The 25,205-nt window shown below is 42.6% G+C and overlaps 1 protein-coding gene across 1 annotated transcript in view; it reads right to left on the bottom strand.

The window, feature by feature from the left end:
* LOC126355637 (orcokinin peptides-like) overlaps positions 1 to 16,594 on the bottom strand; it is an 86,453-nt gene extending 69,859 nt beyond the window's left edge. Inside the window, exons 1-2 of the mRNA XM_050006002.1 lie at positions 16,585 to 16,594; positions 10,269 to 10,395 (exon numbers count right to left, since the gene is read on the bottom strand). Of these exons, the coding sequence (XP_049861959.1) occupies positions 10,269 to 10,395; positions 16,585 to 16,594 (137 nt within the window). The remainder of the gene's footprint in view (positions 1 to 10,268; positions 10,396 to 16,584) is intronic.
* Between the last annotated feature and the right edge of the window lie 8,611 nt (positions 16,595 to 25,205).

Genomic DNA, 25,205 nt, shown 5'->3' with positions numbered 1-25,205 from the left:
ATAGATGTAACTCGCGCATTGAGCACGTCTCTGCCGCCGACCAACGTCTTTGACGCATTTTCATCTGTGGTCGCATACGCAGTTGCGCGGTACACGAGTATAAAGGGACGAAGCGAGCACTGGAGCGGCAGTCTTGTGGCTCACTGTGAAGATAGTTGAACGTTATACAGCCGAAATGTTAGAAGAAGAAGGAGAATTCTTGCGGCTGCACACCAGAAACTTAATGGAACAGTCTTTGCGCCGCCAAAACCTGAAGATTCACAGAAAGCAAAGTGTATCACTTTCGTGTGGATTGTATAGCAATATGTAAGCAGATTGTTTGGAAATTAGACATCGTACGCAGCAGGGTGCTATTTTGGTTCCGCTGTTGTTTCTGACATACATGCATGATCCATTTTTAGAACAAATAAGTTTTTATTTTTTTGCAGATCATACACATATATGAGTAAAAAGAAGTTTCAGTCATCTCACCGGAAAAAAACCTCACGAAGTATTTGAAAACAGTAAGAAATGGTTCAAGGCAAATGGGTTGTCATTAACATTTGAGGAGGCTCAGAAGCACAAAGCATTAAGTTGATGGGGTTCACCAACAGCCTAGAATTAATGAAGCTCCTTATTTTAGTTATGTTTGAGGAACACATGATTATTGCTATTGGTGAATTAAAAATGAAGAAATCGGTTTATTCTACATATTTTCTCCGAATAGGATTTACAGAATCAATTTTTGGGGAAAATCAAATTACCGTGATAATATTTTCAGAATACGGAGATTTGATATTAAAGCTAAACATGATGTTTCAAAATGAAGGCCTCGGCTGTAAATAATGGCGAAGAACTGTCGATAAGAAGCAGAGTTATTGTATGATAACACGATACATCATGTGCTTTATTCGTATTAGTATATAGGTCCACGAGAAACTGAGAACTATCTCTAATTTAAAGTTCTCACTAATGGCACGTATGCTAGGTCGTGCGCATGTAAAAAATGGTAAGTGCCAGAAACATGGCTGGCAGTAATAATAACATGTGCTGTGTTCGTGCCAAGAAGATGCTCTTCAGGGACGATTTGTACAAATTCAAGGATGATGTGGCGAGCTGTGACTCAGGTAAAAGTCTTGAATATTATCCTGAGTGCAACTATCCTTCAAAAGTTGTTGCTGGTTAGGTAGACGTGACTAATTATTTAACCAAGTAAACAATGCTAAGTTGCTTCCATTACCATAGATCACATAGATTTAAGCAACACCGTGATAGCAGGAATTTTAAGGCCCATCCGTAACATTGTTTATGTGCTGTAGTAAATTACTTGTCTAATATACTGAATCATAGATTAATTTTTAAGGTAGTTTCACTTTCTTATTGAAAAAATTGATTTTGCAAGTCTTAGTGTCATAAGTGAAAACAATTCAAACCACTTAAATATGTATTTTGATAGGGTTCACAGTAATGTATTGTTAACCCGCCCGAGACGTAAACAGTGATGAGTCAGTGCTAACCCATGTTAAGTGCTCTCATTTCCCAAGTAAAAACTGTTAAGTGCCCATTGACGTATTATTTAAGAATAAACTTGTGGACGGAATTTAGGATTTTAAAAACATGTATTGACTCTAAAAATATATGAAAATAGTGAGTTTGGTGAATAAAAGGATCACAATGGATGTAATTGAAATATATTGTTTATGAGAAAGTATTGGAACTTTACTGCGCAGTTTCTCAAAAGGATCAATTTGTCTCTTACCATTGTTTACGACTGAGTCCTCTTCAGAAAGTTGATATTTGGACAACTGCATTACAATACGTATATCCCATAATGTTCTATGTCGTTCCCAGTATTTCACTCTTATCAAAACATTGTGCAAAATATGAACTAATAACAGGACCGATACGAGCCTCTTACAAGAATTCAAGGGCTTAACATTAGTGAAGATAGGAGTGAAATACAGGTATACACGTATTCAACAGCTCGCCAGACCGTATTAAATGTCCTGTAGATAATTTTAGGGGACTTTAAGACTGAGTCAAAAAACTTTCTATTAGGCAGTTCGATCTGTTCCATTGAAAACTATCTTCACCTAAACCCTTAAAATTAATGTTCTGACATACTCTGCTGGGGTTCAATGAGGTGCCTAAATGTCTATGGAGGAAGGGAAACACATATTTCCTCAAGAACCGAAACCAGAAAATTCAGTGATATTGGACGTTAGGGTATGAAGAGAAGTCGACGTTCTGACTCATCCTAAAGACGTCCAGTTGGGTTCAGGTCGAGATTCTGGTCAGGTCAGTCCATTTCAGGAATGTTATTGTCCACGGTCCATTCCTTCACGCATGCTTCACACAGTGCGTTTTCATGCTGATACTAACATATATATTCACAGAACAGTTGCTCCACTGCATGCAATACACAGTTCTATAAAATGTGCTCATATTCTTCCACATTTAGCGTTTTCATAAGCACAGTAAGGGGTCCACACCCTAATCACGAAAAGCATCCCCATACCATAAAACAGCCTCCTCTATACTTCAGTGTGGCGTTACACACGATGGCAGGTAACGTCTTCCAGGCATTCTCCAGACTCCAACTCTTCCACTAGACTGCCTCGGTATACGGCGTGATTTATCATTCAAAATAACTCGTTTCCAGTCATTAAATGTTCTTTACACCATCTCAAGCGTCGAATAGCATTGACTACAGAAATGTGTGGATTTTGAAGAGCTGATCGACCATTGAGCCCCAAACGACTTACGCACAATCATTGAAATAGGTGGACTGCTGGTAACACTTTGTAACTCACGAGTGACTCCTTCTGATGATTTCAAAAAAATGGTTGAAATGGCTCTGAGCACTATGGGACTCAACATCTGTGGTCATCAGTCCCCTAGAACTTAGAACTACTTAAACCTAGCTAACCTAAGGACATCACACACATCCATGCCCGAGGCAGGATTCGAACCTGCGACTGTAGCGGTCACGCGGTTCCAGACTGACGCGCCTAGAACTGCACGGCCACACCGGCCGGCTCTGATGATTTCATTCGATTTTTCACAGCCACTCTCTACAATCCTTTTCGGTCCCTGTCCGTCAGTGCTTGGGTCTGCCCGTTTTCTTTTCTAGCTATGGTTGCTCCTTCTGTTTTTCGCTTCAAAGCTATAGAAGGGTTAAAATGTCCCTGACGCATCTGATATTCAGGTGACGTCCATTGAGTAGTCGAAATTCGAAGTCACTGAGCTTTCTTACCTCATTGTTCTGTTACTGCTTCTGAACTGACAACAAAATAGTCTCACCTCCTCTTATACTGGCGGGTGTGGCTCTCGTTATATCGAGTGGTCAACTCCACGTTTCATGGGGGTGTGCGGATACTTTTAATCACGTATTGTAATACGAAATTCTGTGATCCCCCTAACCAAAGTGAGTCACGAACCGTATGACTTCTTCCAACATACGTGTCCCGTAATGACCATAACGCCAAAATGAGAGAAAATCGTACTCGTCTTGGAGGGGTTCGGGAAATATCTCCTCGCGTACCTTAAAAGAACATAACAGGAAGGAGAGAAAAGGTAATTGATGCGCAATGTACCCTCCGCCAAACTGCCAGCTGCGTGGTAGCTTGCGAACTTGCGGTGTACAGGTGCTTTAAATTTATAGAAGATTGAAAAAATAAAAACTAAATTAAGGGAAATTGGCCGCTCCCTTTAAAGGAATCTTTCCGCCATTTGAAATTTCTTCTTGCGTGTCGCAGCTGCACTCGTTCTAGACTTACGATGTTACATGCCGCTTTCCCCTGTCCGCATTCCTTATGGATTAAGTGGCTTCGAGTATGTCACCAATCACTCTTACAACCCTGAAAACTGTAAGGAAGGAAGGAAGATTAGTGTTTAATATCCGGCCAGCAACGAGGTCATTATAGATGGAGCACAGCTCGGATTAAGAAAGGATGGGGGAGGAAATCGGCCGTGCCCTTTCAGAGGCACCGTCTTGGCACCCGCCTTAACAAATTTAGGGAAATCACGATAAAGCTCTAAATCAGGTTGGCCGGAAGAGGATTTGAACGGCCGTCCTCCCGAATTCCAGTGTTCTAACCACTGCCCTACATTGCTCAGTACCGAAAACTATAAATTTAATGCTACTATAATTCATTTTAAACTATTTTTTATCGTCTCTTCCTTACTCCCGCCCCAACACCCCTAATGAGTCGAGGGGTATCTTACACAATAGAATACTTTTCCACCATGTAGGTGATGTATGAAGCAAAACTGTTTGAAATTGCTCCATGCGTATCAGATCTATAGCTCAAAACCCATCCACACACCCATCTATCCACCACACCCACGCATACACAAGCGCTATTAGGAGTGGCTAGGGTTGAGAAACAACAAACTGCAGTCAGTGAAACAAGCTATAGGCACTCATGCTGATGGAAGTACATTTAATGTGCGTTCCGATAGGTACTGATCATTGATACATGGATCCCTTCTCCTCTGGCGAATGAACCCACTAGTGTGCAATGCTTTTGTTCTGCACATCTAAGTATACCCCGTTTTAACAGATATTAGGGCAGCAATGGGCTTACCATCTGATCAGCCCTCTATTTTACGTGACGATGGAAGGAATGTGGTTAGTATTTTAAGAGTCTGTATAGTGTCCAACGGAATACATAGGGTAAGTATATTTTAATTTACTTTCGGAGTGACTGGTTCATCCTATTTTTTTGCCAGTGATCAGCCAGTCACAATTCCCTGTTACATTGTTTTAGTTATGTTATAGTTATGGCCAGTTAATTTTAACAATTGATTTTACAAATAGACTGATCCAACTGAAACATTTGCGATTTTGTGTGAAGGTGTAAGTGCGAGTGACTGAGAGTGGATTAGACTCTATGAGATTTGTAATTTATATTTTACGTTTGGAAACGTAATTTTAAACATTTTATCCATATTTGTCTAAAATTACTTTAGTAAGGACGTTGATGACCTGCTGTCTCCCACAGACCCCCCCCCCCCCCCACACACACACACACGCACCCACACTCGCTCGCACACACACACACACACACACACACACACACACACACACACACACACACATACATTTTGATACGACGTAGACTTTTCTAATACCTCCTTTAGCTGTTGATGACATGGGCGACAGGTGAGTCGTCTGGAAAGTCTAGCGCAACATGGCCCTACATTGCGCTGCAGCCTTGGTGCAGAAGATAATTTCAAACTCATTGTATCCTTCGTTGCAGTCGAATGCTGAACTAAGGAAAATTGATTCCATTTAGTACACAATCTGTAGCAGATGAATTCTTCTTTTCTAAGAGACGAGGCCATACAAGTAAAGGAGCAAGATTCAGAAGTTACTTTGTCTCCTGCCCTCGTCCTCTGTCGAAGTGTCTTAGCGCGAGCTCTCCTTTATCCAGAACAGTATGCAGCACTCGTGGGTGAAAACGTTTCACAGACCATGTCGCTCGGGAAGAGTGCTTAACGTTAACGGCACGTGAATTTCATCTCGGCTCTGGTATGGGAGCTCTAACAGGAAATCGTTCATCGATCCCTCTGCTGGTAAAAGCATTCCACACCAGGAATACCATGCGTTAAAACTGATGAACCTCTATTTCATGCGACTTTTCCGTGGCACTCAAATTATTTAAAAATATGTGTCTTTCTTACTTCTTTCCTTTAGGGAAATAATTGTTCTGATTGATTGATGCATCCCTCCACGATCTCCTGTCAGCCTGGTGCTTACATCCAATGCCTCCAGTTATCTGTTGTATGTATTTTAATCTCAATCCACACCTACAGTTTTAGCCCCCTGCGGCTCACTCACTGCCATGGAAGTTAATTATCAAATATTTAAAGACATATTCCGTAATCGAGTCCCTTCTTCTACTTTTTGTTGTACACATATTCCTTACTTTGCTGATTCTGCGGAGAGCCTCCTCTAGCCTTATCAGTCTGCTTAATTTTCAGCCTATTTATGTAACACCACATTCCATACACTTTAATTTTTTTCTGTTTTGATTTTTACATTGTTCACGATACACTTCCTCACAATTCTGTACTCCGCAGGTATGTTATCATAAATTTGTTTTTCAGATAGTTTGATTCTATTGAACTCTTGGCGAGAAATGTTCTCTCTCTTTGCCTGTGCTAGTGTTATACATCTGTCCTTGCTGATTCCCCATATAGTGTGTATTTGTTTCCAAGGCTGCAGAATTCCTTCACTTAGATTTCTTCCTGGTCCGCTATTTTGATGTCAAGTTCACCGCTATCTCCATTTCTGCTACCCCTCATTACATTCGTCTTTCTTGGGTTTACTGTCAGTCAGTAGTGAGTGGTCTTTACATTGTACATTCCGTTTAACAAGTATTACAGTTATTCCTCACTTTCAATGAGCGTAACAATGTCGTCAGCGAATCTTATCATTGATATCCTTTCGATCTGAATTTTAATCTAACTTGTGAACCTTTCTTTTATTTGCGTCATAGCTTCTTCGATTTAAGGATAGAACAGTAGGGCGGAAGACTATATCCCTGCCTTATACTCCTAATTCGGGCACTTAATACTTGATTTTACATTTTAATTTTTCCCTCTTGTATCATTTCAGAGTGTCGAACTCTTCTCTGTGGTCGACAAGTGTAAGTGGTTTGATTTTGCGTAAGCATTTCCTCCATTTCCCACCGCGCCGGATCTGTCTTGCTGATGCCTTTACCTTTCCAAAAGCCAAACTGACCACCATCTAAAACATCCTTGATTTTTCTTCTTCTGCATGTATTCCTTCTGTCTTGTTTCATCACCAATCTTTAAAACTCTGCTGAAGTCCAAATCGACCCCCATTTCTTCTTCTGTCACGGCAGCAGATAGTTCCTCTCTCTCTCCGCCAAGAGTCCTCAGTAAACTATTTCCACCTACAAGCTGTCTTTGAAATTACTGACAATGTGCATCTGAAGCATAGCACTGTATGCAAGTGAATCATAGACTGTGAGAAAACTGGAAAAGAAAAGAATATGTGTATTTCAGATCTTTTACCTTCCAAAAATGCAGACATTAAGTTGATTACTGCACTGTACGTTAAACTCTCATCTTGTAACCGCTAGTAAACACCATAGCTGTCACTACACAGACAACTGTCTATTATTTTTTAAGCTAACACCATCAACTTCGCTAATTCTGTGGTTGTTAGGTTGGGAACTTCAACAGCTACTTCTAGATACAGGAGGTGGATATAAATGTGAAAACACCAAAAGCACAACGCATTACCGTGCCTAGTACGGTGTACTAAAACAAATGGCATTCAAAATTCATTTAGAAATAGATAAATACAGTGCCTGTTTAGTTTTCAAAGGAATGTTATAACATTCTTCCTGCAACATAGTGGCAAATTCAGCTAACTATGATGGAGGTGGATAGCGATCAGGCACTCTTCGCAAAATAGACCACTAAGTCTCAATAATATCGAGATCTGGTGACTGCTGGAGCCAGGGAACATGCGAAAATTCATCCTTGTGCTCACAAAACCAGTCCTGGACGATGTGCGCTGTGTGTACAAGAGCCTTGTCGTCTTTGTACACATCACCAGTGGGGAGGAACTAACCTTGTACCGTGGGGTGAACCTCATCCCCCAGGGTGGTCATATAATCCTTATTATTTATATGACCCTCTATGTTTCACTTTTTTTGACGTAAACTAGGCCACAAGTTGGAAACAGTGTGAAACACGACTCACCGGGCCAAATACAGTACTAACCTGACCATATCAGATGTTGAAAGTGACCACCATTCATCTCTTGGCAGTTTTGGGGCCTTGTCAGCAAGTTGATGAAGGCGCATCGAGTCTGGACTACTGGGATTGCTGCAGTCTCGTCCGAAATGTTGTGCTGCAGTTCTTGAAGACTATTTTTTTTAATCTCATTTTGTTCGCTTTGGTTCGTTGTATCTGCTCGGGGCGGACGTCGCAAGACACCCGTTTCAGTTCGTCAGTTTTTTATTACAGAGGGCCGAACACGCTGAGCTACCGCGCCGGCTGCTATTAGGGTTGTTGCGATACACCTTAGACTTGAGGGCTCCGCAAACAAAGTCATCACATTCTGACAGATCAGATGACCTGCTAGGGCCGCCACCTGACTGACCACTGCTAACAACTCGGTCAGGCGTGAAGACTGTGTAGATGTGTTCCAAGTTTCGGCCAGCTGCACGAGCATTTCTCCATCCTGTTGGAAGTAACTATAGGCATTTCCCTCCTCCGTTGATGCTGCCACAAATTCACGTCTAATCGCATCCACCCGTGCGGGCCGCTAATATTTGCCCCACCCTGTACAACAGCGCAAAGTGCAGGATTAGCTAGCGTGTGCATTTATGTTCAAACATACGTTTCTCGCGATGTTTTGATGTTTTTCTCCAACTTCTGTATGTACAATACAGACCACTGTAAAGTGTATGCAGAGGATACTTAGCATTGTACCACGCAGTGTGGTTTCTTCCCGTTTCATATGAGCATATGGAGCGCGGGAATAGTTACTGCTTAAGTGACCCTGTGAGCGCTGTAATACTCACCTATTCGCGGTACGTAGGGGCCTGTTTCTTCACGTAATACTGTTTCTTCACCTAATACTGTTTCTTGAAGCTTCGCAAATAGTTTTTGCGGGATAATTGGCGTCTATCTTCAAGTGATTACCAGTTCCGCTTTTTCATGAATTCCGTGACTTTCTCTCTTGAGTCAAAGAAACTTATAATCATTCGGGCTGCCCTTCTTTGTATGCATTAGACATTCCCTGTAAGTCCTGCTTGGTATGGGTCTCACACGCTTGAGAAATATTCTAAAATGCGAAACTCAAGTGTATTGTAACCAATCTCCTTCGTAAGCAGATCGCATTTTCCTACTATCCTGCCAATGAGCCGAAGTATGGCATGTGTTATACTTTCGACTGAGCCTATGTGACCTTTAAATCCCTGCGAATTGTTACACCCACTTGTGCTATGTCCAAATGAGACTTCCTGTAGTCACAGGACACTACTTTTTGGAGTACACAGATCGAGAGTTACCTGAAGAACAAGCTGGATTTTGTAACGGAATAGGGACCAAACAGCAACATTTGACGGATTATGGACAAGGAGTTCCAAAAAGATGTTTGTCTCTGCTATTATGCTGAAGTCTTTGACTGTGTCGATCACACTAAATTATGGAAAGGACTCAAAAACATGAGAGTTCCGAATCACCTCATCTACCTCATGTAGAATTTATATTGTAACCAAAAGAGCCACGGTGAGGGACTCAATGGGTCAAGATTGAGAAAGGAGTACGGCAAGGCTGAATATTGCCACCCTATTTATTCAATCAAAGAAGAAACCTGAATTAAAGTAGCTGTGATGGACATAAACAATCTTAGGTATGCAGATAGTACCTGATAGCAGAAAGACAAGAAGAGTTAAAAATCCCCTTGCTGAACGTGAAAGAAGAACAGCAAAGTTGGTATAATGCTGATTGCCAGAGAGAGAGAGAGAGAGAGAAAGAGAGAGAGAGAGAGAGAGAGAGAGAGAGAGAGAGAGAGAGAAGTGCACAGTTGTAAGTTTCTGCAATACATTGCGAGTTCCCAATCTTAGTTTCGATTTGAAATTTCATCATCTGCCTAGATGTATGTGCAGCTCTTTCCAGATAGTACTTCATTACAGATAACTGCATCATCCGCAAAAGACTGATGCTACTATTAGCGTTGTCTGCCATGTCGTCAACATACGACATGAACAGCAATGCTCCCAAAGCACTCCCATGGGGCTAACCCAAAGTTACTCTTGGTCCTTCGTTTAACTTCAACCCGAGATAACGTTATGCACCTTCTCTATCCAGAAATCTCCAATCTAGTCAAAATAAACGACGGCGTGGTACTGCACCAAATGAAGTAAAGAAATATTGAATGTACCTGAATGCGTTGACCCATGTGTTTCAGTAAGGAAGTGAGGATAGAGCGAATTTGATTTCGCATGATCCATGTCTTACCAATTTCGATTCTTTTTTAACTGTATAACTGGAACCTAAAAGTTTATACACTCTGTATGATACTGCACTGTTCAGTGACAAAATCACTTTACGTCGGACACATAACACATACCTTATCGACTATTAATATTCTGTATCTGGCATAATTATCTCATTACCTTTTTAAAATAAGCTCAAGGTTTGGTAAAGAAAAGAGCATTTTTAATCAACTTATTTTAATATTTAGTACATATGGACCAATAGTGAAATTCTGTAATTAAGGCCGGTCGTATTGTTACCTCAGGGAGTCGAGACGCTTCTGCTCTCCGAAGGTGGCGCCCGAGAGAGAGTCGAGGCCGCTCTTGGTCTGTCGCAGCAGGTGTCCGCCGCCCAGGCCGTCCAGGTTTCGGAGCAGGTGGCCGCCTCCTGCAAAAACACACGCTATGCAACACACTGCTCCGCGGCTACTGTGGTCCAGGGGAAAGGCGCGCGTGTAGGCAACGTGCGACGCAAGTGTTGCGGGTTGCAGGCAGGCAGGTGACGGAGCGTGTGCTTGTATTGGAGAAAGATAGGGAAAGGGATCGATCGTGACTTTTTCGAAGCAACCAGAACCAACATAAATATAGACGCACAGGTGGGGATATGGCCCACTGTCTTTCCGAGGAACTGAAAACTATGTGACGGGCTACGGATGGTCCAGGCATGACGAGAATTTATCTACATCTGCGTAAATATGTGTGGAGCAGATCATGTTTGGAAGTGTATCACGGACTGTGGAAGAACTGTAAAAGCAGCGAATCGAAGAGTTTGAAACGTGATGCTACAGAAGGATGCCGAAGATTTCCTATTGCAGACCACTTCGCGAGATATACGATGCTGGCAGCGCAATGGTTAGATACTCTTCTTCGAACAGACGCTCTCTAAACTTAGCCAATAAAGCTTCACGAGAACTACGTTCTGTTTCTTCCAAGGTTAAAAAAAAGACGAACATCGAGGGGATCACTTATGTTCGTATACACTACTGGGCATTAAAATCGCTACACCAAGCAGAAATGCAGATGATAAACGGGTATTCATTGTACAAATATATTATACTAGAACTGACATGTGATTACATTTTCATGCAATTTGGGTGCATAGATCCCGAAAAATCAGTAACCAGAACAACCACCTCTGGCCGTAATAACGGCCTTGATACGCCTGGGCATTGAGTCAAACAGAGCTTGGATGGCGTGTACAGGTACAGCTGCCCATGCAGCTTCAACACGATGCCACACTTCATCAAGAGTAGTGACTGGCGTATTGTGACGATCCAGTTGCTCGGCCACCATTGACCAGACGCTTTCAATTGGTGAGAGATCTGCTGCATATGCTGGCCAGAGCAGCAGTCGAACATTTTCTGTACACAGAAACCGCCTGCACAGGACCTGCAACATGCGGTCGTGCATTATCCTGCTGAAATGTAGGGTTCCGCAGGGATCGAATAAAGGGTAGAGCCACGGGTCGTAACACATCTGAACTGTAACGTCCACTGTTCAAAGTGCTGTCAATGCGAACAAGAGGTGACCGAGACTTGTAACTAATGACACACCATTCCATACCACGCCGGATAATACGCCAGTATGGCGATGACGAGTACACGCTTCCAGTGTGCGTTCACCTCGATGTCGCCAAACACGGATGCGACCATCATGATGCTGTAAACAGAAGCTGCGTTCATTCGAAAAAATGACGTTTTGCCATTCGTGCACCCAGGTTCGTCGTTGAGTACACCATCGCAGGCGCTCCTGTCTGTGAGCAGCGTCAATGGTAACTGCAGCCATGGTCTCCGAGCTGATAGTCCATGCTGCTGCAAACGTCGTCGAACTGTTCGTGCAGATGGTTGTTGTCTTGTAAACGTCCACATCTGCTGACTCAGGGATCGAGACGTGGCTGCACGATCCGTTACAGCCATGCGGATAAGATGCCTGTCATCTCGACTGCTAGTGATACGAAGTCGTTGGGATCCAGCACGGCGTTCCGTATTAACCTCCAGAACCCACCGATTCCATATTCAACTAACAGTCATTGGATCTCGACCAACGCGAGAAGCAATGTTGCGATACGATAAAGTGCAATCGCACGATCAGACCTTTAGCAATGTCGGAAACGTGATGGCACGCATTTCTCCTCCTTATACAAGCCATCACAACAACGTTTCACCAGGCAACGCCGGCCAACTGCTGTTTGTGTATGAGAAATCGGTTGGAAACTTTCAACCTTGTGTGAATGCTCTGAAAAGCTAATCATTTGCATATCACACCATCTTCTTCCTGTTGGTTAAATTTCGCGTCTGTAGTACGCCATCCTCGTGGTGTAGCAATTTTAATGGACAGTTGTGTACGATGCTGGTAGGGCAATGGTTGTCTTCTTCGAATACAGGTTCTCTAAACTTACCCAATAATGCTGCACAAGAACTACTTTCTATTTATTTCAAGGTTAATAAAGAAAGACGAACACCGAGGAGATCACTTACGTTCATATAGATTATCAGTTTCATCTCGTCACAGAGGTCATCTCGTATACGAATCCAATTACTGCTGAAAGAGGTACGTTATTACAGATTAATCTCTGTCGACACTGATGGCCAAATATGATGAAGCGCAGCGGATAAATGCTTTGATCTACACAGTGGCTATCTAGTCTTCGTAGATTTATAATAATTATAAATCATGTCAGAGCTCAGCACTCATTTATATGACAGGGAGGTCTTTCGGATAATAGGCTGCTCTGATTACTGAACATTAGACGGACTACTTATGGTCCTGTCTGAATATAAGGTTGTGGTCCACGAAACTCTTCTGTCCCTAACGTTTCGTACAGAACTGCTTCAGGTGTTGCCCCTCCTTTGAGTCTTACCCACTGTTAAACAAAGATGGACCAAATGCAGATCATATCTGATGAACATGGACATCTGGTATAGTGGAACTTTATTGTAACATGGAACACAATGGTTACATTGTGAAGAACTATTAATTCTTCATGTCCCTTATACATATATGGAGGACCTTAAAACATTTCATTAATCTAACAACAATAAGACCTCCCATGACGATTTAAGATGTGTCGTTCGGGAATTGTGGGGCATGAATAATTCTGAACTACACTAAATAATCGATCACATAAGAGGAAGAGCAACGGAAAACTGCAAGAAGCTATCCCGAAACAAGAAGAGCCTGTTGATTACAGGGCGTCACAAAGTATGTGACCCCAAGTCTGCTACAGCCGACAAAAATCCAATTAATATGATAAAACGCAGCATATGGAAACATTGCCACACATTCAGGGCTTCAACAACTCACCAAATTTAGGACCATGTGATTTAGGTAAGGAAATAGAGAAAAACAGTCGGATCAGAGCCAACCGACCAAAAATACAATAATTTCAATAAAATTCGTTGGAATTGTTGCCATCGTTAATGGGATTTGTTTTGCTCAGAACGTTCTCTCTCATAGGAGGAGTTCCTAACTGTGAATCACAGATTCAAGTACACGTGGTTTGCGATACTACACGAACAACAAGTTAGAGGTAACGGGCATACAATAATAAAATTCAAGCCGATGGGAACCGCGCTCGAGTGAAAGCCCCAACTTCGTGAAGGTGAGTAAATGATAGAATGATTAGTGAAATTTAGACTAAAAAGAACCAGCACAGAGGTCTGTCAATCACTATACACAAAATATCACTCAAATTACACGCTAGAACGAATTAGCATCTACATATACACTCCTGGAAATTGAAATAAGAACACCGTGAATTCATTGTCCCAGGAAGGGGAAACTTTATTGACACATTCCTGGGGTCAGATACATCACATGATCACACTGACAGAACCACAGGCACATAGACACAGGCAACAGAGCATGCACAATGTCGGAACTAGTACAGTGTATATCCACCTTTCGCAGCAATGCAGGCTGCTATTCTCCCATGGAGACGATCGTAGAGATGCTGGATGTAGTCCTGTGGAACGGCTTGCCATGCCATTTCCACCTGGCGCCTCAGTTGGACCAGCGTTCGTGCTGGACGTGCAGACCGCATGAGACGACGCTTCATCCAGTCCCAAACATGCTCAATGGGGGACAGATCCGGAGACCTTGCTGGCCAGGGTAGCTGAATTACACCTTCTAGAGCACGTTGGGTGGCACGGGATACATGCGGACGTGCATTGTCCTGTTGGAACAGCAAGTTCCCTTGCCGGTCTAGGAATGGTAGAACGATGGGTTCGATGACGGTTTGGATGTACCGTGCACTATTCAGTGTCCCCTCGACGATCACCAGAGGTGTACGGCCAGTGTAGGAGATCGCTCCCCACACCATGATGCCGGGTGTTGGCCCTGTGTGCCTCGGACGTATGCAGTCCTGATTGTGGCGCTCACCTGCACGGCACCAAACACGCATACGACCATCATTGGCACCAAGGCAGAAGCGACTCTCATCGCTGAAGACGACACGTCTCCATTCGTCCCTCCATTCACGCCTGTCGCGACACCACTGGAGGCGGGCTGCACGATGTTGGGGCATGAGCGGAAGACTGCCTAACGGTGTGCGGGACCGTAGCCCAGTTTCATGGAGACGGTTGCGAATGGTCCTCGCCGATACCCCAGGAGCAACAGTGTCCCTAATTTGCTGGGAAGTGGCGGTGCGGTCCCCTAAGGCACTGCGTAGGATCATACGGTCTTGGCGTGCATCCGTGCGTCGCTGCGGTCCGGTCCCAGGTCGACGGGCACGTGCACCTTCCGCCGACCACTGGCGACAACATCGATGTACTGTGGAGACCTCACGCCCCACGTGTTGAGCAATTCGGCGGTACGTCCACCCGGCCTCCCGCATGCCCACTATACGCCCTCGCTCAAAGTCCGTCAACTGCACATACGGTTCACGTCCACGCTGTCACGGCATGCTACCAGTGTTAAAGACTGCGATGGAGCTCCGTATGCCACGGCAAACTGGCTGACACTGACGGCGGCGGTGCACAAATGCTGCGCAGCTAGCGCCATTCGACGGCCAACACCGCGGTTCCTGGTGTGTCCGCTGTGCTGTGGGCGTGATCATTGCTTGTACAGCCCTCTCGCAGTGTCCGGAGCAAGTATGGTGGGTCTGACACACCGGTGTCAATGTGTTCTTTTTTCCATTTCCAGGAGTGTACATCTACACGATTACTCTGCAACTCACAATTAATTGTCTGGCAATGGGTTCATCGAACCACATTTAAGCTACTTCTCTACGCTTCCACTCTCGAAGACACTGAATTAAACCATACCAACTGAGCTGATGGTACGTGTGTTGACTCGATCTAAGACAGTACAGTCATAGTTTCATCCATTATACGCGAATTTAATCGTAAACAAAACGCGATCGACACTAAGAACAACATTTTGGGGTGTGGAGGCTATTCACAGTGGTGCTGGTCAAACATATTTACGGTTTACTACTTTACTTATTTCTGTGAAAGCGTAAGGATGGTGGAGCTATATTTATTCCTAATGTTATATTTAAAAAAAAACATTACTAATTTCATATCGTGACTAAATCTTCACAACGATCCTTTTAAGAGGGTAAATGCATTATGAACCTGCTACTAGAATGTAAATCTTTTAAAACGGTCACCTGTATGAAGTTCGAAGATTTACGCAAAATATCCTTATAGCATGCAAGTATGCACTTTCTGTCTATGTGTGGAATTGCCCCAGAAAGTATTTCCATATGGCGTCAGTGAATGAATATATGCAATGTAAGCTAATTTAATAACACTTTCATCACCAGTACGTAGAGCAACTGTTGCTTCTCCTCTCAAGTGTTTAACGGTGCAAGATGTTCGAAATCCTAAAAAAATAAGGGCAACTCATACGAAAAGACGAGTATTATACAGTATGTACAAAAACCAAAAGGAAATAATAAGAGTGGAAGACCAAGTACGGAGTGCTCGGATTAAGAAGGGTGCAAGACAGGAATGAATACGTGAGTTCTAATTCATGGTTTGACCAATATGAATACCCAGGAATTTTAAACAATTAGTTGTATGCATTGCGTGGCAAAAAAAGTGAGTAACTCTGAAGAGAAGGAGGTACATTATGGAACTTCATGGGGTGAGAGGGCATGTGATGTTATTTCAGTGATTACAAAATCGAGCCACATTTACAAAGAATTTGACAGTATAAGCTCGCTGATCACTATGATGCTGCAGCCTCTCTGGCCTGGATGGATGCGCTGGTTTGGTTGGAAAGGGTGTGTCTTCAAAAACTTTAGGAAACTACACTGAGTATATTACAACTATCCAGGTGGAAGACACTGATAGTGATACTGAGTAATATTATTCTGAACCGAAATGTACAATTTTCGTAATGATCACAGTGACCATAGCCATGATCACAGGTAACAGTTCTCGTTGTCATTATTTTTGAATTTCTCACTAATTTTCTTAATTTGATGTAGTTTGTGTTGAAAAATATTCTACAAATTTCAATTAATTTCTCCAAAAATTTGCCAAAACTACTGTCGTCTTTTGAAAGGTGACAATGTATTTACATTACGTTTATAGGTAAATAAAGTAACATTCATCAGTAGTTTACCAACCTTTAGTCATAGTTCTTTTACTTGATATCATGAAATGTATATCCATGTTAACATTTTCCAGTATTACCAACATATGAAGAACTGTAATAGCCGGCCGCGGTGGTCTCGCGATTCTAGGCGCGCAGTTCGGAACCGCGCGACTGCTACGGTCGCAGGTTCGAATCCTGTCTCGGGCATGGATGTGTGTGATGTCCTTAGGTTAGTTAGGTTTAAGTAGTTCTAAGTTCTAGGGGACTAATGACCACAGCAGTTGAGTGCCATAGTGCTCAGAGCCATTTGAACCATTTTTGGACTGTAATAGTTTTGCTGTACCTAATTATCCTCCTGTTTGCTACTTAAAAATAAACTTACTCTCAATCCACATTTTGTACTTATTAAATTGTTCATGCCATTATACACATCCTGTAACTCTTCTTCATTTTCGCTGAGGATAGCAATGTCACCAGCGAATCTCAACATTGATATCCTTTCACCTTGAACTTTAATGTCCACCCTGAACCTATCTTTTATTTCGTCTTTGTTTCTTCCACGTATAGATTGAACAGTAGGAGCGAAAGACTACTTAAAAATGAACAATATTTACAGTAAAACTAAAATTTGTCAATGTATTATTCAGATTTTATTCGAAAATTATTGTTTCGTAACTTGAAACAGAGGATGTTGTGGTGAAAAAAAGGCCTTCAGTGTATTAGTTTCAACCATTCGCTATCTCCTCTGCATTTAACAGTGGAATTCCCATTGTACTCTTAATGTTACAGCACTTGGTCTTTTAATCCGAACACTCCGTACTTTGTCTTCCACTCTTATTATTTCCTTTTGGTTCTTGTATACACTGTATATTACCAGTGTTTCCCTATAGGTTGCCCCTATTTTTTTTAGGATTTCGAACATCTTGCACCACTTTACATTGTCAAACATTGTTTCTAAGTTGACACAACCTATGAACATGTCTCGATTTCTCTTCAGTCTTGCTTCCATTATCAACCGCAACGTCAGAACTGCCTCGCTGGTGTCTTTACCTTTCATAAAGCCAAGTTGATCGTCATATAACAGGTCCTCAATTTTCTTTTCCATTTTTCTGTATGTCATTCGTGTAAGCAACTTGGATGCGGGAGGTTTTAAGCTGAATTTGCGATGATTATCATACATGTCGGTTCTCGCAACTTTGGGAATTGCGTGGATGATGTATTCCAGAGAGTTCGATGGTATATCGCCAGTCTCATACATTCTGCACACGAACGTGAGTAATCGTTTTGTTGCTACTGGTTCATGCACCCATGCCGATTGCTGATCATCCACGACGAAGTCTGGAACTTGCACGTCAGCACCGCAGCCGGACGTCTACTGCCTGGGACAGCTGGCCTTTCCGGATGAATCACGTCTTATGCTGTATCGGACAGACGGCCGTTGGCGTGTACGATGTCAGATGTCTGAAAGCAATGGGTTCCGGGCCGGCGGAGGGAGCGTTAAGATCTGGGGAATGTTTTCGTGGCATTGCCCGAGTGATGGTGTCATTCTGGAAGACACAATAGATCAACACATCTATCCTTGAGGACCATCTTGACTCCTACATGCAGATTCACTTTCCTCGGTACGATGGCATCCACCAGCAGGACGTTGCTGTGATGAGGCAAAAGATAACATCCAAAACCGTTTTTATTACTTGTGAACTATGAAGCAAAACAAAAAAAGGCGACTGGGCACACTTCAAATAAAATATTTAGGAACGTCAAGTTTCATACATGCATGATGATTAATATTCATGATGATTAATATGCATGACGATTAATGTTCATCTCTGAATATTATTTTTAAAAGTAGAGTTTCAACGTTTTGGTGTGTGCACGGCACGAAAAATGTATTCTATCGTTGTACCATCTGTCACTAAGAGCAAGAACTAAGTTGTCTCAAATTTATTGTGTAATACACAGACCAAAAAAGTTTTGCATCACCTCGGTTCCGAGAGTTTGGGACGCCATGTTTATCCACTTCCACCGTCTGATCGTATTATGATTGTAATTGTGACCGAGCCAGTTTAGTCATGGGCATCAATTAGCCCAGCATCGTAGGCACTTTCTTAGTGGTTACATTTCATTGTATTCCATGTTAACGCACAGCTTCCATCAAGTTACGTATTGTGTACGAGATTCTTTTATATTACTGTGTTTCCAAATACGGTGCGATTCCACGTACTTTTTTGATTATTTGCCTATTGTGTAACTGTGAGTGTACCTGTTTTATTACAGAAGATGACACATAGGATCTTTGGACTTTATTTCATTAGTAGTCTTGTTATTTTGTATTAATCTTCCCTGAATAACTATTTACTTGAGATATACGATCTAAGCGTTTGAAATGTATGGTATGTGTCTTAACACTTTCGTCCAAAGAAGAAAATTGCCTATTCAGCTTTTACATGAACAGCTATATAAATGCCCTGAGATGCAACAATTTGCTCTCTTCTCAAAGTTATACAACCTCTAAAAGAAAGCGAGCTGTTTTATGATAACATCTTTGCACACGTAACGTTTATGCTGCGTACTAAAATTAAATGCTGCGATTTGAGACTATGCTACGTTCTACCAGTATCTGTGTTTCTGCAGTTGTTTTAGGTTGTCGCATCGGTAAGGATTGCTTCTTTCCAAAACAATAATCTATTATTATTATTCTAATTTTTCCGTATGTGCTACATGCAACATAGGTTTTTTTAAGACTAAATGCAAGAACTCACATAAAGTGACATAGGCAGATGCTGAAGATTCAAAGCACTAGAAGAGGGGCAGGGGTCAATATGTCGTCCTGAATAATTTAAAATAGCTATGTATGTCTGTAGTTGAATTATATATATATATATATATATATATATATATATATATATATATATATATGTTTATTTGAATTACTATTGTCCATAGTACTTCGTTATTCTTCATCCTCAAGCCAGTCAGTGAGTCTCATTCCGAGTATGATTATTTGGTTCAGGTGAGTCTCTTCTCCGTTGTGTTACTCCTATTCCAGTCAACGTAGGAAAATTAGGGGAAAAATCGTGTAATCACTCATTTGTTTACCGTGCTAGGAGGAAGTGTTCTGAACGACATGCTAGAAGTCCATACCGGTGAAGTTTGAGTATTGGGATGGGGCGCCTTTAAAGGTCACTTTTTTATGTTTTTCTTGAATAACACTACAACCATGGCTCCTGTCGAAAATACTTCCCAGTATAAAATTAAACTACACTATATTTCTTGCAAAAAACGTCATATTCATTTTTTCTGTAGGACTAATATTTTACGTGTTGCAGAAGATGAAAAAAATCGTAGACTATCAAAAACAATGATTTAATAGTATAAAATTATTATTCATTTTTGAATTAAGTGGATTAAGAACAAATATTAAATGTGTGTATCATGTCTAATTGCAATAGAGCCGTTTTCCGTGGGTGAAACAGGGAGGAGGGGGAGCGGTTGAGTGGGGTAGTAGCGCAAAGGAAGAAGGTCGCCGGATTGTGTGAAATCATTTATCTCCTTCATAGACCTGCAAACTGATGGGCCATTAGGTGAATCCCTACTCTATCCACCTCACTACGTTACAAAAAGCAACTACAGGGTGTTTCACTAAGTTATAACTACATTCCACAACGTGAGCCATGAATCACTGGTGACACACTGTGAAGACATGTCGGGTGAATGTCTATATTCCACACAGTGAGTTACCGCTGTATGGAATCCATTTACAGGGTACCTCCCTGAAGAGTTCAAAAATGGTTCAAATGGCTCTGAGCACTATGGGACTCAACTGCTGTGGTCATTAGTCCCCTAGAACTTAGAACTACTTAAACCTAACTAACCTAAGGACATCACACACCTCCATGCCCGAGGCAGGATTCGAACCTGCGACCGTAGCAGTCACACGGTTCCGGACTGCGAGCCTAGAACCGCGAGACCACCGCTGCCGGCCCCTGAAGAGTCCTCAGGCACATTTTCGCTGGCGATTTCTTCAGATATTTATAATTTCTTTTCTGCTGTGCGTAGATGGAGTTAGTCCAAACAGTCGCCGCTCATCACGTCCCTCGTGGACGAAATGCGTCCGTTTGTTTCCAAATACGCCCAAAATTACTTTTGAAGCGCATCCTACAGAGGGGTCCCAGATCTATGAAGGTGGTATCTTTTCGCGAAAGAACAGATACCATTGATGACCGTGCAACTTCTCTAGAATGAAATGATAATTAAATCGACACCCTAGCTGCAAACAGACGTTGATATACACCATTGGGGTCATGTTGAAAGTATGTGCCCCGACCTGGGCTCGAACTCGGGATCTCCTGCTTACATGGCAGGCGCTCTGTCCATCTGAGACACCGAGGGCACAGAGGATAATGCGCCTGCAGGGTTCAAATGGCTCTGAGCACTATGGGACTTAACTTCTGAGGTCATCAGTCCCCTAGAACTACTTAAACCTAACTAACTTAAGGGCATGACACACTTCCATGCTCTAGGCAGGATTCGAACCTGCGACCGTAGCGGTCGCGCGGTTCCAAACTGTGGCGCCTAGAACCGCTCGTCCATCCCGGCCGGCGCTCCTGCAGGGAGTTGTCCCTTGTACGCGCCTCGTCAGACCCACATTCCCAACATGTCCACACTACTACCTTCGTAGTGCGTCTGATAGATGGTTGTCCATCACACTCATTACTCGTGGCAGATTAATCTATCAAGTCCCGTACGAGTGGGGCCATAGCGTGTGCGTTCGCACAAGAAGGTCAATGGCCGGGTGGCCATATTTTAACTATATATAAAGGCAGTATGAGTCCTCGGTGGCACACATGGAAAGGGCGTGTGCCATGTAAGCAGAAGATCCCGGGTTCGAGTCCCGGTGGGGGCACACATTTTCAAATTGTCCCCAATGATGTATATCAGCATCTGTTTGCAGTTAGGGTGTCGATTTAATTATCATTTCGGTCCCAGATTTGCCTAGTGCGATATTGCTTTTGTTGATGAGAGTTAAAAGAGACATTAAAACGCGTAAGCGTAACCATACAACAGCAGCGCTAGCAAAGCCCTGGCCCTCGCTGTTTAGTCGCTGCTTGTGGACTGGTTTGCATTTTACTTTCCCTGTTAATTCATATCAACAAAACCAATATCGCACTAGGCTAATTTGGGACCCTCTGTCGGATGCGCACATAAAATTTCACTTCAAAAATAATTTGGTTCGTAAGAGGAAACAAACCGACGCTTTCCGTAAACCATGGGCGTAGCATGAGAGACGTGATGAGCAGTATTTGTTTGGGCAAATTCCATCTGAACACAACAAAATAGAGACAGCTAGTATCTACAGAAACACCAGGGAAACAGGACCTAACGATTCATAGGAGAGACCCCCTGTATGGATTACTAATAATATTAAACGCAAATAACGCATGTGGACAGAATATACGCAAATCTCTGCACATGTTCTACACTGCTAGAGGGGATATTGGTGCTTAGTCATCCTGTGCGACAGCTGGAGTGTTGTTCCACGAAAGGCAACTTACCCTCCCTCACTCCAAAACTGACACCTTTCCAGTCAGGATTTTTATTATTTTCTTCAGAACGCTCCCTCTAAGCGCAACGCACAATTTTCCCCCCTAATAGACCGTTTTTGGTCCTTGTTGACTGTTCTTTCCAGCCTTTCCTCGGACTTGGTGTACGGCTGGAGCTAGAGGAGCAACAGGTGTTTGAGTTACGCGCAACAGATGTGCCGACCTATTGTCCGCAACAGGTGGCAGCAGCGGCCCCTACCTCCGTTGTCGAAACACCAGCGGGAAGTGTTGGCACTACAAGGAAGTTGACAGCCTTGTCTGTCATTTACCTGCAGTATATTCCAGATGGCGCACAAGGTCAATGGAGGAAGCTGGAGCCAAGAACCGATAGTAGCATTTTTGATGGAAGCATTTCGGCATGCTAATCAAGATGTCTTTGGTCTCCCACATCTGGGAAACGTGTTTGGTTCTGTACTGCAATACTGATTGAATTTCAAGAATTTGTTAATGAACCTGAGATCTCCTTAAGATCTAAGAGGACTTCGATACCTTCTCGTGTTATTACTGCCACGAGGGATTACAGGATATGGTTGTCGAAACAAACCAAAGGCCTCTCTAGGGCCATTATTCGTGACGGTATTTAAGAATGAAAGACTTTCAAGAAACAAAGAAACGTTACGATCTAGCCATAGCAAACTATGCTGTGCAGATATTTTAGCACTGCAAGAAACCCGAAAGAGGAGTAAATGACCAGTAATACAAAGTATCGAGTTTCTCACTGAACGAGCAATACGATGTCACACAGGGAAGTGATGTCTATCTGTATGACAAACACACTAACAATCTGTTCTTCACTATCGAACTTAAGTCTGATAATGTAAAATCAGTCTGCCAGAGACCACCATAAAATTTCAGCGTGGCCAAGACGGATAACTATGACAGTTCAAGAATAAAGATATTCCCAGTGGCATCAGTTGCACTGTTATCACCTAGGGCTAAAATGCTACTGATAGCAACGCATAGCAGCTCCGACATTGAGTGGAGAGAGGACCAGTTGTTTCACGACCCTAGCTTAAGTCCATCTTTCAACAGTAGCGTTGGGCTGCATGAGTGTATTCAGTATATTCATCTTTGATCAGCTGGTTAAACATGTAGCGAAGGTGGCAGTCGACCCAGGCCAATAGACAAGGCACCATTCCTCTTGAGGTGTTACCCAAGTCGTGAGACAACAATGTATTTTCTTCCAGCGATGAATGTCAGAAGACCAGATGGAATGGGTTTATAAAAGTTGGATCAAGAGAACGTTAGGTTTGAGTCACTATCCTAAAACTACAAAACATTTTCCCAATTGATGAAGAAAACCTCGCACAGACGCATGGGCAGAGCATTTCATTGCAGGTCTGGCTAGGGACAGTGATAAGTACTGAAGGACCACTGGAAGTTTATTGAAGACCTTTTAGCAGATGATTGAATACAGAGAAAATGATGAGATCTCTGAGCGAAGCAAAAGCAGAGACAGGGAAAAGTTATCATCGATACTACGTCTGAAATAAAGTAGTTACCTGGAAGTTTCACATCAACCTCAACGATTTACTGAAAGACAACTTCTTATTACTTCTTACAGGTCAACTCATTCCGTATTAGATTGCCCATCAGTCGCTGTTAAACTGTAAAAGCAACCAAAAGATGACCAAGAGAACCATTGTGAGTGTGCCAGTAACACACTTGGATCTTTCCTTAATGGGACTAGGAACAACCATACACCAGCAGAAAGAGGAAGTGAAGAGCCCAGATAACACCAGGTCAGAATAAATAACAAATTTAAGATTAGTGGCAAATAAGTGGCTGACTCAGTCGATGAACAACTGCCTCAGTCTTCCCAAAGTTTTCTTGCAAGACGTCTGAGGCTGCACTGCTAAAGCTTGGGAAAGAACCCAACGAACCTAAGAACTTTCGCCGATCTGTTATGTGTCACCTTCACAAACCCTTCAAGAGGGTGGTTTGGATTACGAGTGAATCTAGTACTGAGGAGCATGTAATTCTTGAACAACGATATTCCACGTTTGGTAGGTTGTGATGTGACAAAGTACTATATTTAAGCCAGTGTATCACGAATGTATCCAAGAAAAAAATTGGGCACCAGAGCTGCTATCAACCTGACTCTTGCCTAGACACGATCCACTACGAGACACTTCTAAGGAAAATCTTCAGTCTGACAACAGATTTCCATGTCACTAGCCTAGTGAAGGAAATACTCCAAAACAGAAAGTTCTGTGTAACATTTCAATTCAGGAAGAATTTCTAGAGGAACTAGAAGAACAGCCGCGACAAGTGAACTGTCCTATCGTCTATAGTCTGAAACATTTATACAATCAACAATACAAATCCTCAAAGAATATGTCGATTCATCAGTGATGATCATAAAGGAAGAAATTCTCAAAGTATAACTTCTGAAGAAACGAAGTGCGACTTACACCCTAGAAAATGTGGCTCTATTCTGAAAGAGAACCATCACACGGCAAACACTAGAAAAACCAGTCTAGTTTTCCCCTATGCAACAGCCCAGAAATTCTCATCTTACTGTCACATGGAGAGAAATGAATATGAAGCAAACCTGAAATAGCTTAAGCTCGCGACGTCTCTTACAAGAGGCAATGCGATTAGCTCAAAGGAAGCTCCGGCACAATGAAGTGAATATTTAAAATGTTGAACTCAATGGCGAACCAGTCCAGTCCTTCAACAGACGACAGCATAAGCTTTGTATCAGTAGAATCGTGGAAGCTTAAGCCCATATAAAGCCCGTCAGTGTCGTACTCAATGAAACTGTCACTGGCGACCTCAGTAAGCAGGTTCTACCATCTTGCCGTCATTGCGTATAAACATGTAAGATTAGCCGTTAGTGGAAAGCATGTATAGCAGAAGCACATGCCCATCTCCAGCCTTTCGGTGTACAATTATCACATCTCTGATTAAGGAACAGTATAGCCCAGAGAAACGGACTGTGAATGTTACCTTAATGGCCAGACTTCACCTTTGGAAGGAGTCACTCCCGAAAGATTCAGAATTCCTAACACAAGGAAAGAATGGTAGGCGAACATGACTTATATGC

The sequence above is a fragment of the Schistocerca gregaria genome, chromosome 3 (genome assembly GCF_023897955.1).
Source record: "Schistocerca gregaria isolate iqSchGreg1 chromosome 3, iqSchGreg1.2, whole genome shotgun sequence".
In the NCBI taxonomy this organism is placed as follows: domain Eukaryota; kingdom Metazoa; phylum Arthropoda; class Insecta; order Orthoptera; family Acrididae; genus Schistocerca; species Schistocerca gregaria.
Note: the sequence above shows the minus strand (reverse complement) of the source record. Positions and strands in the feature narration are given on the sequence as shown.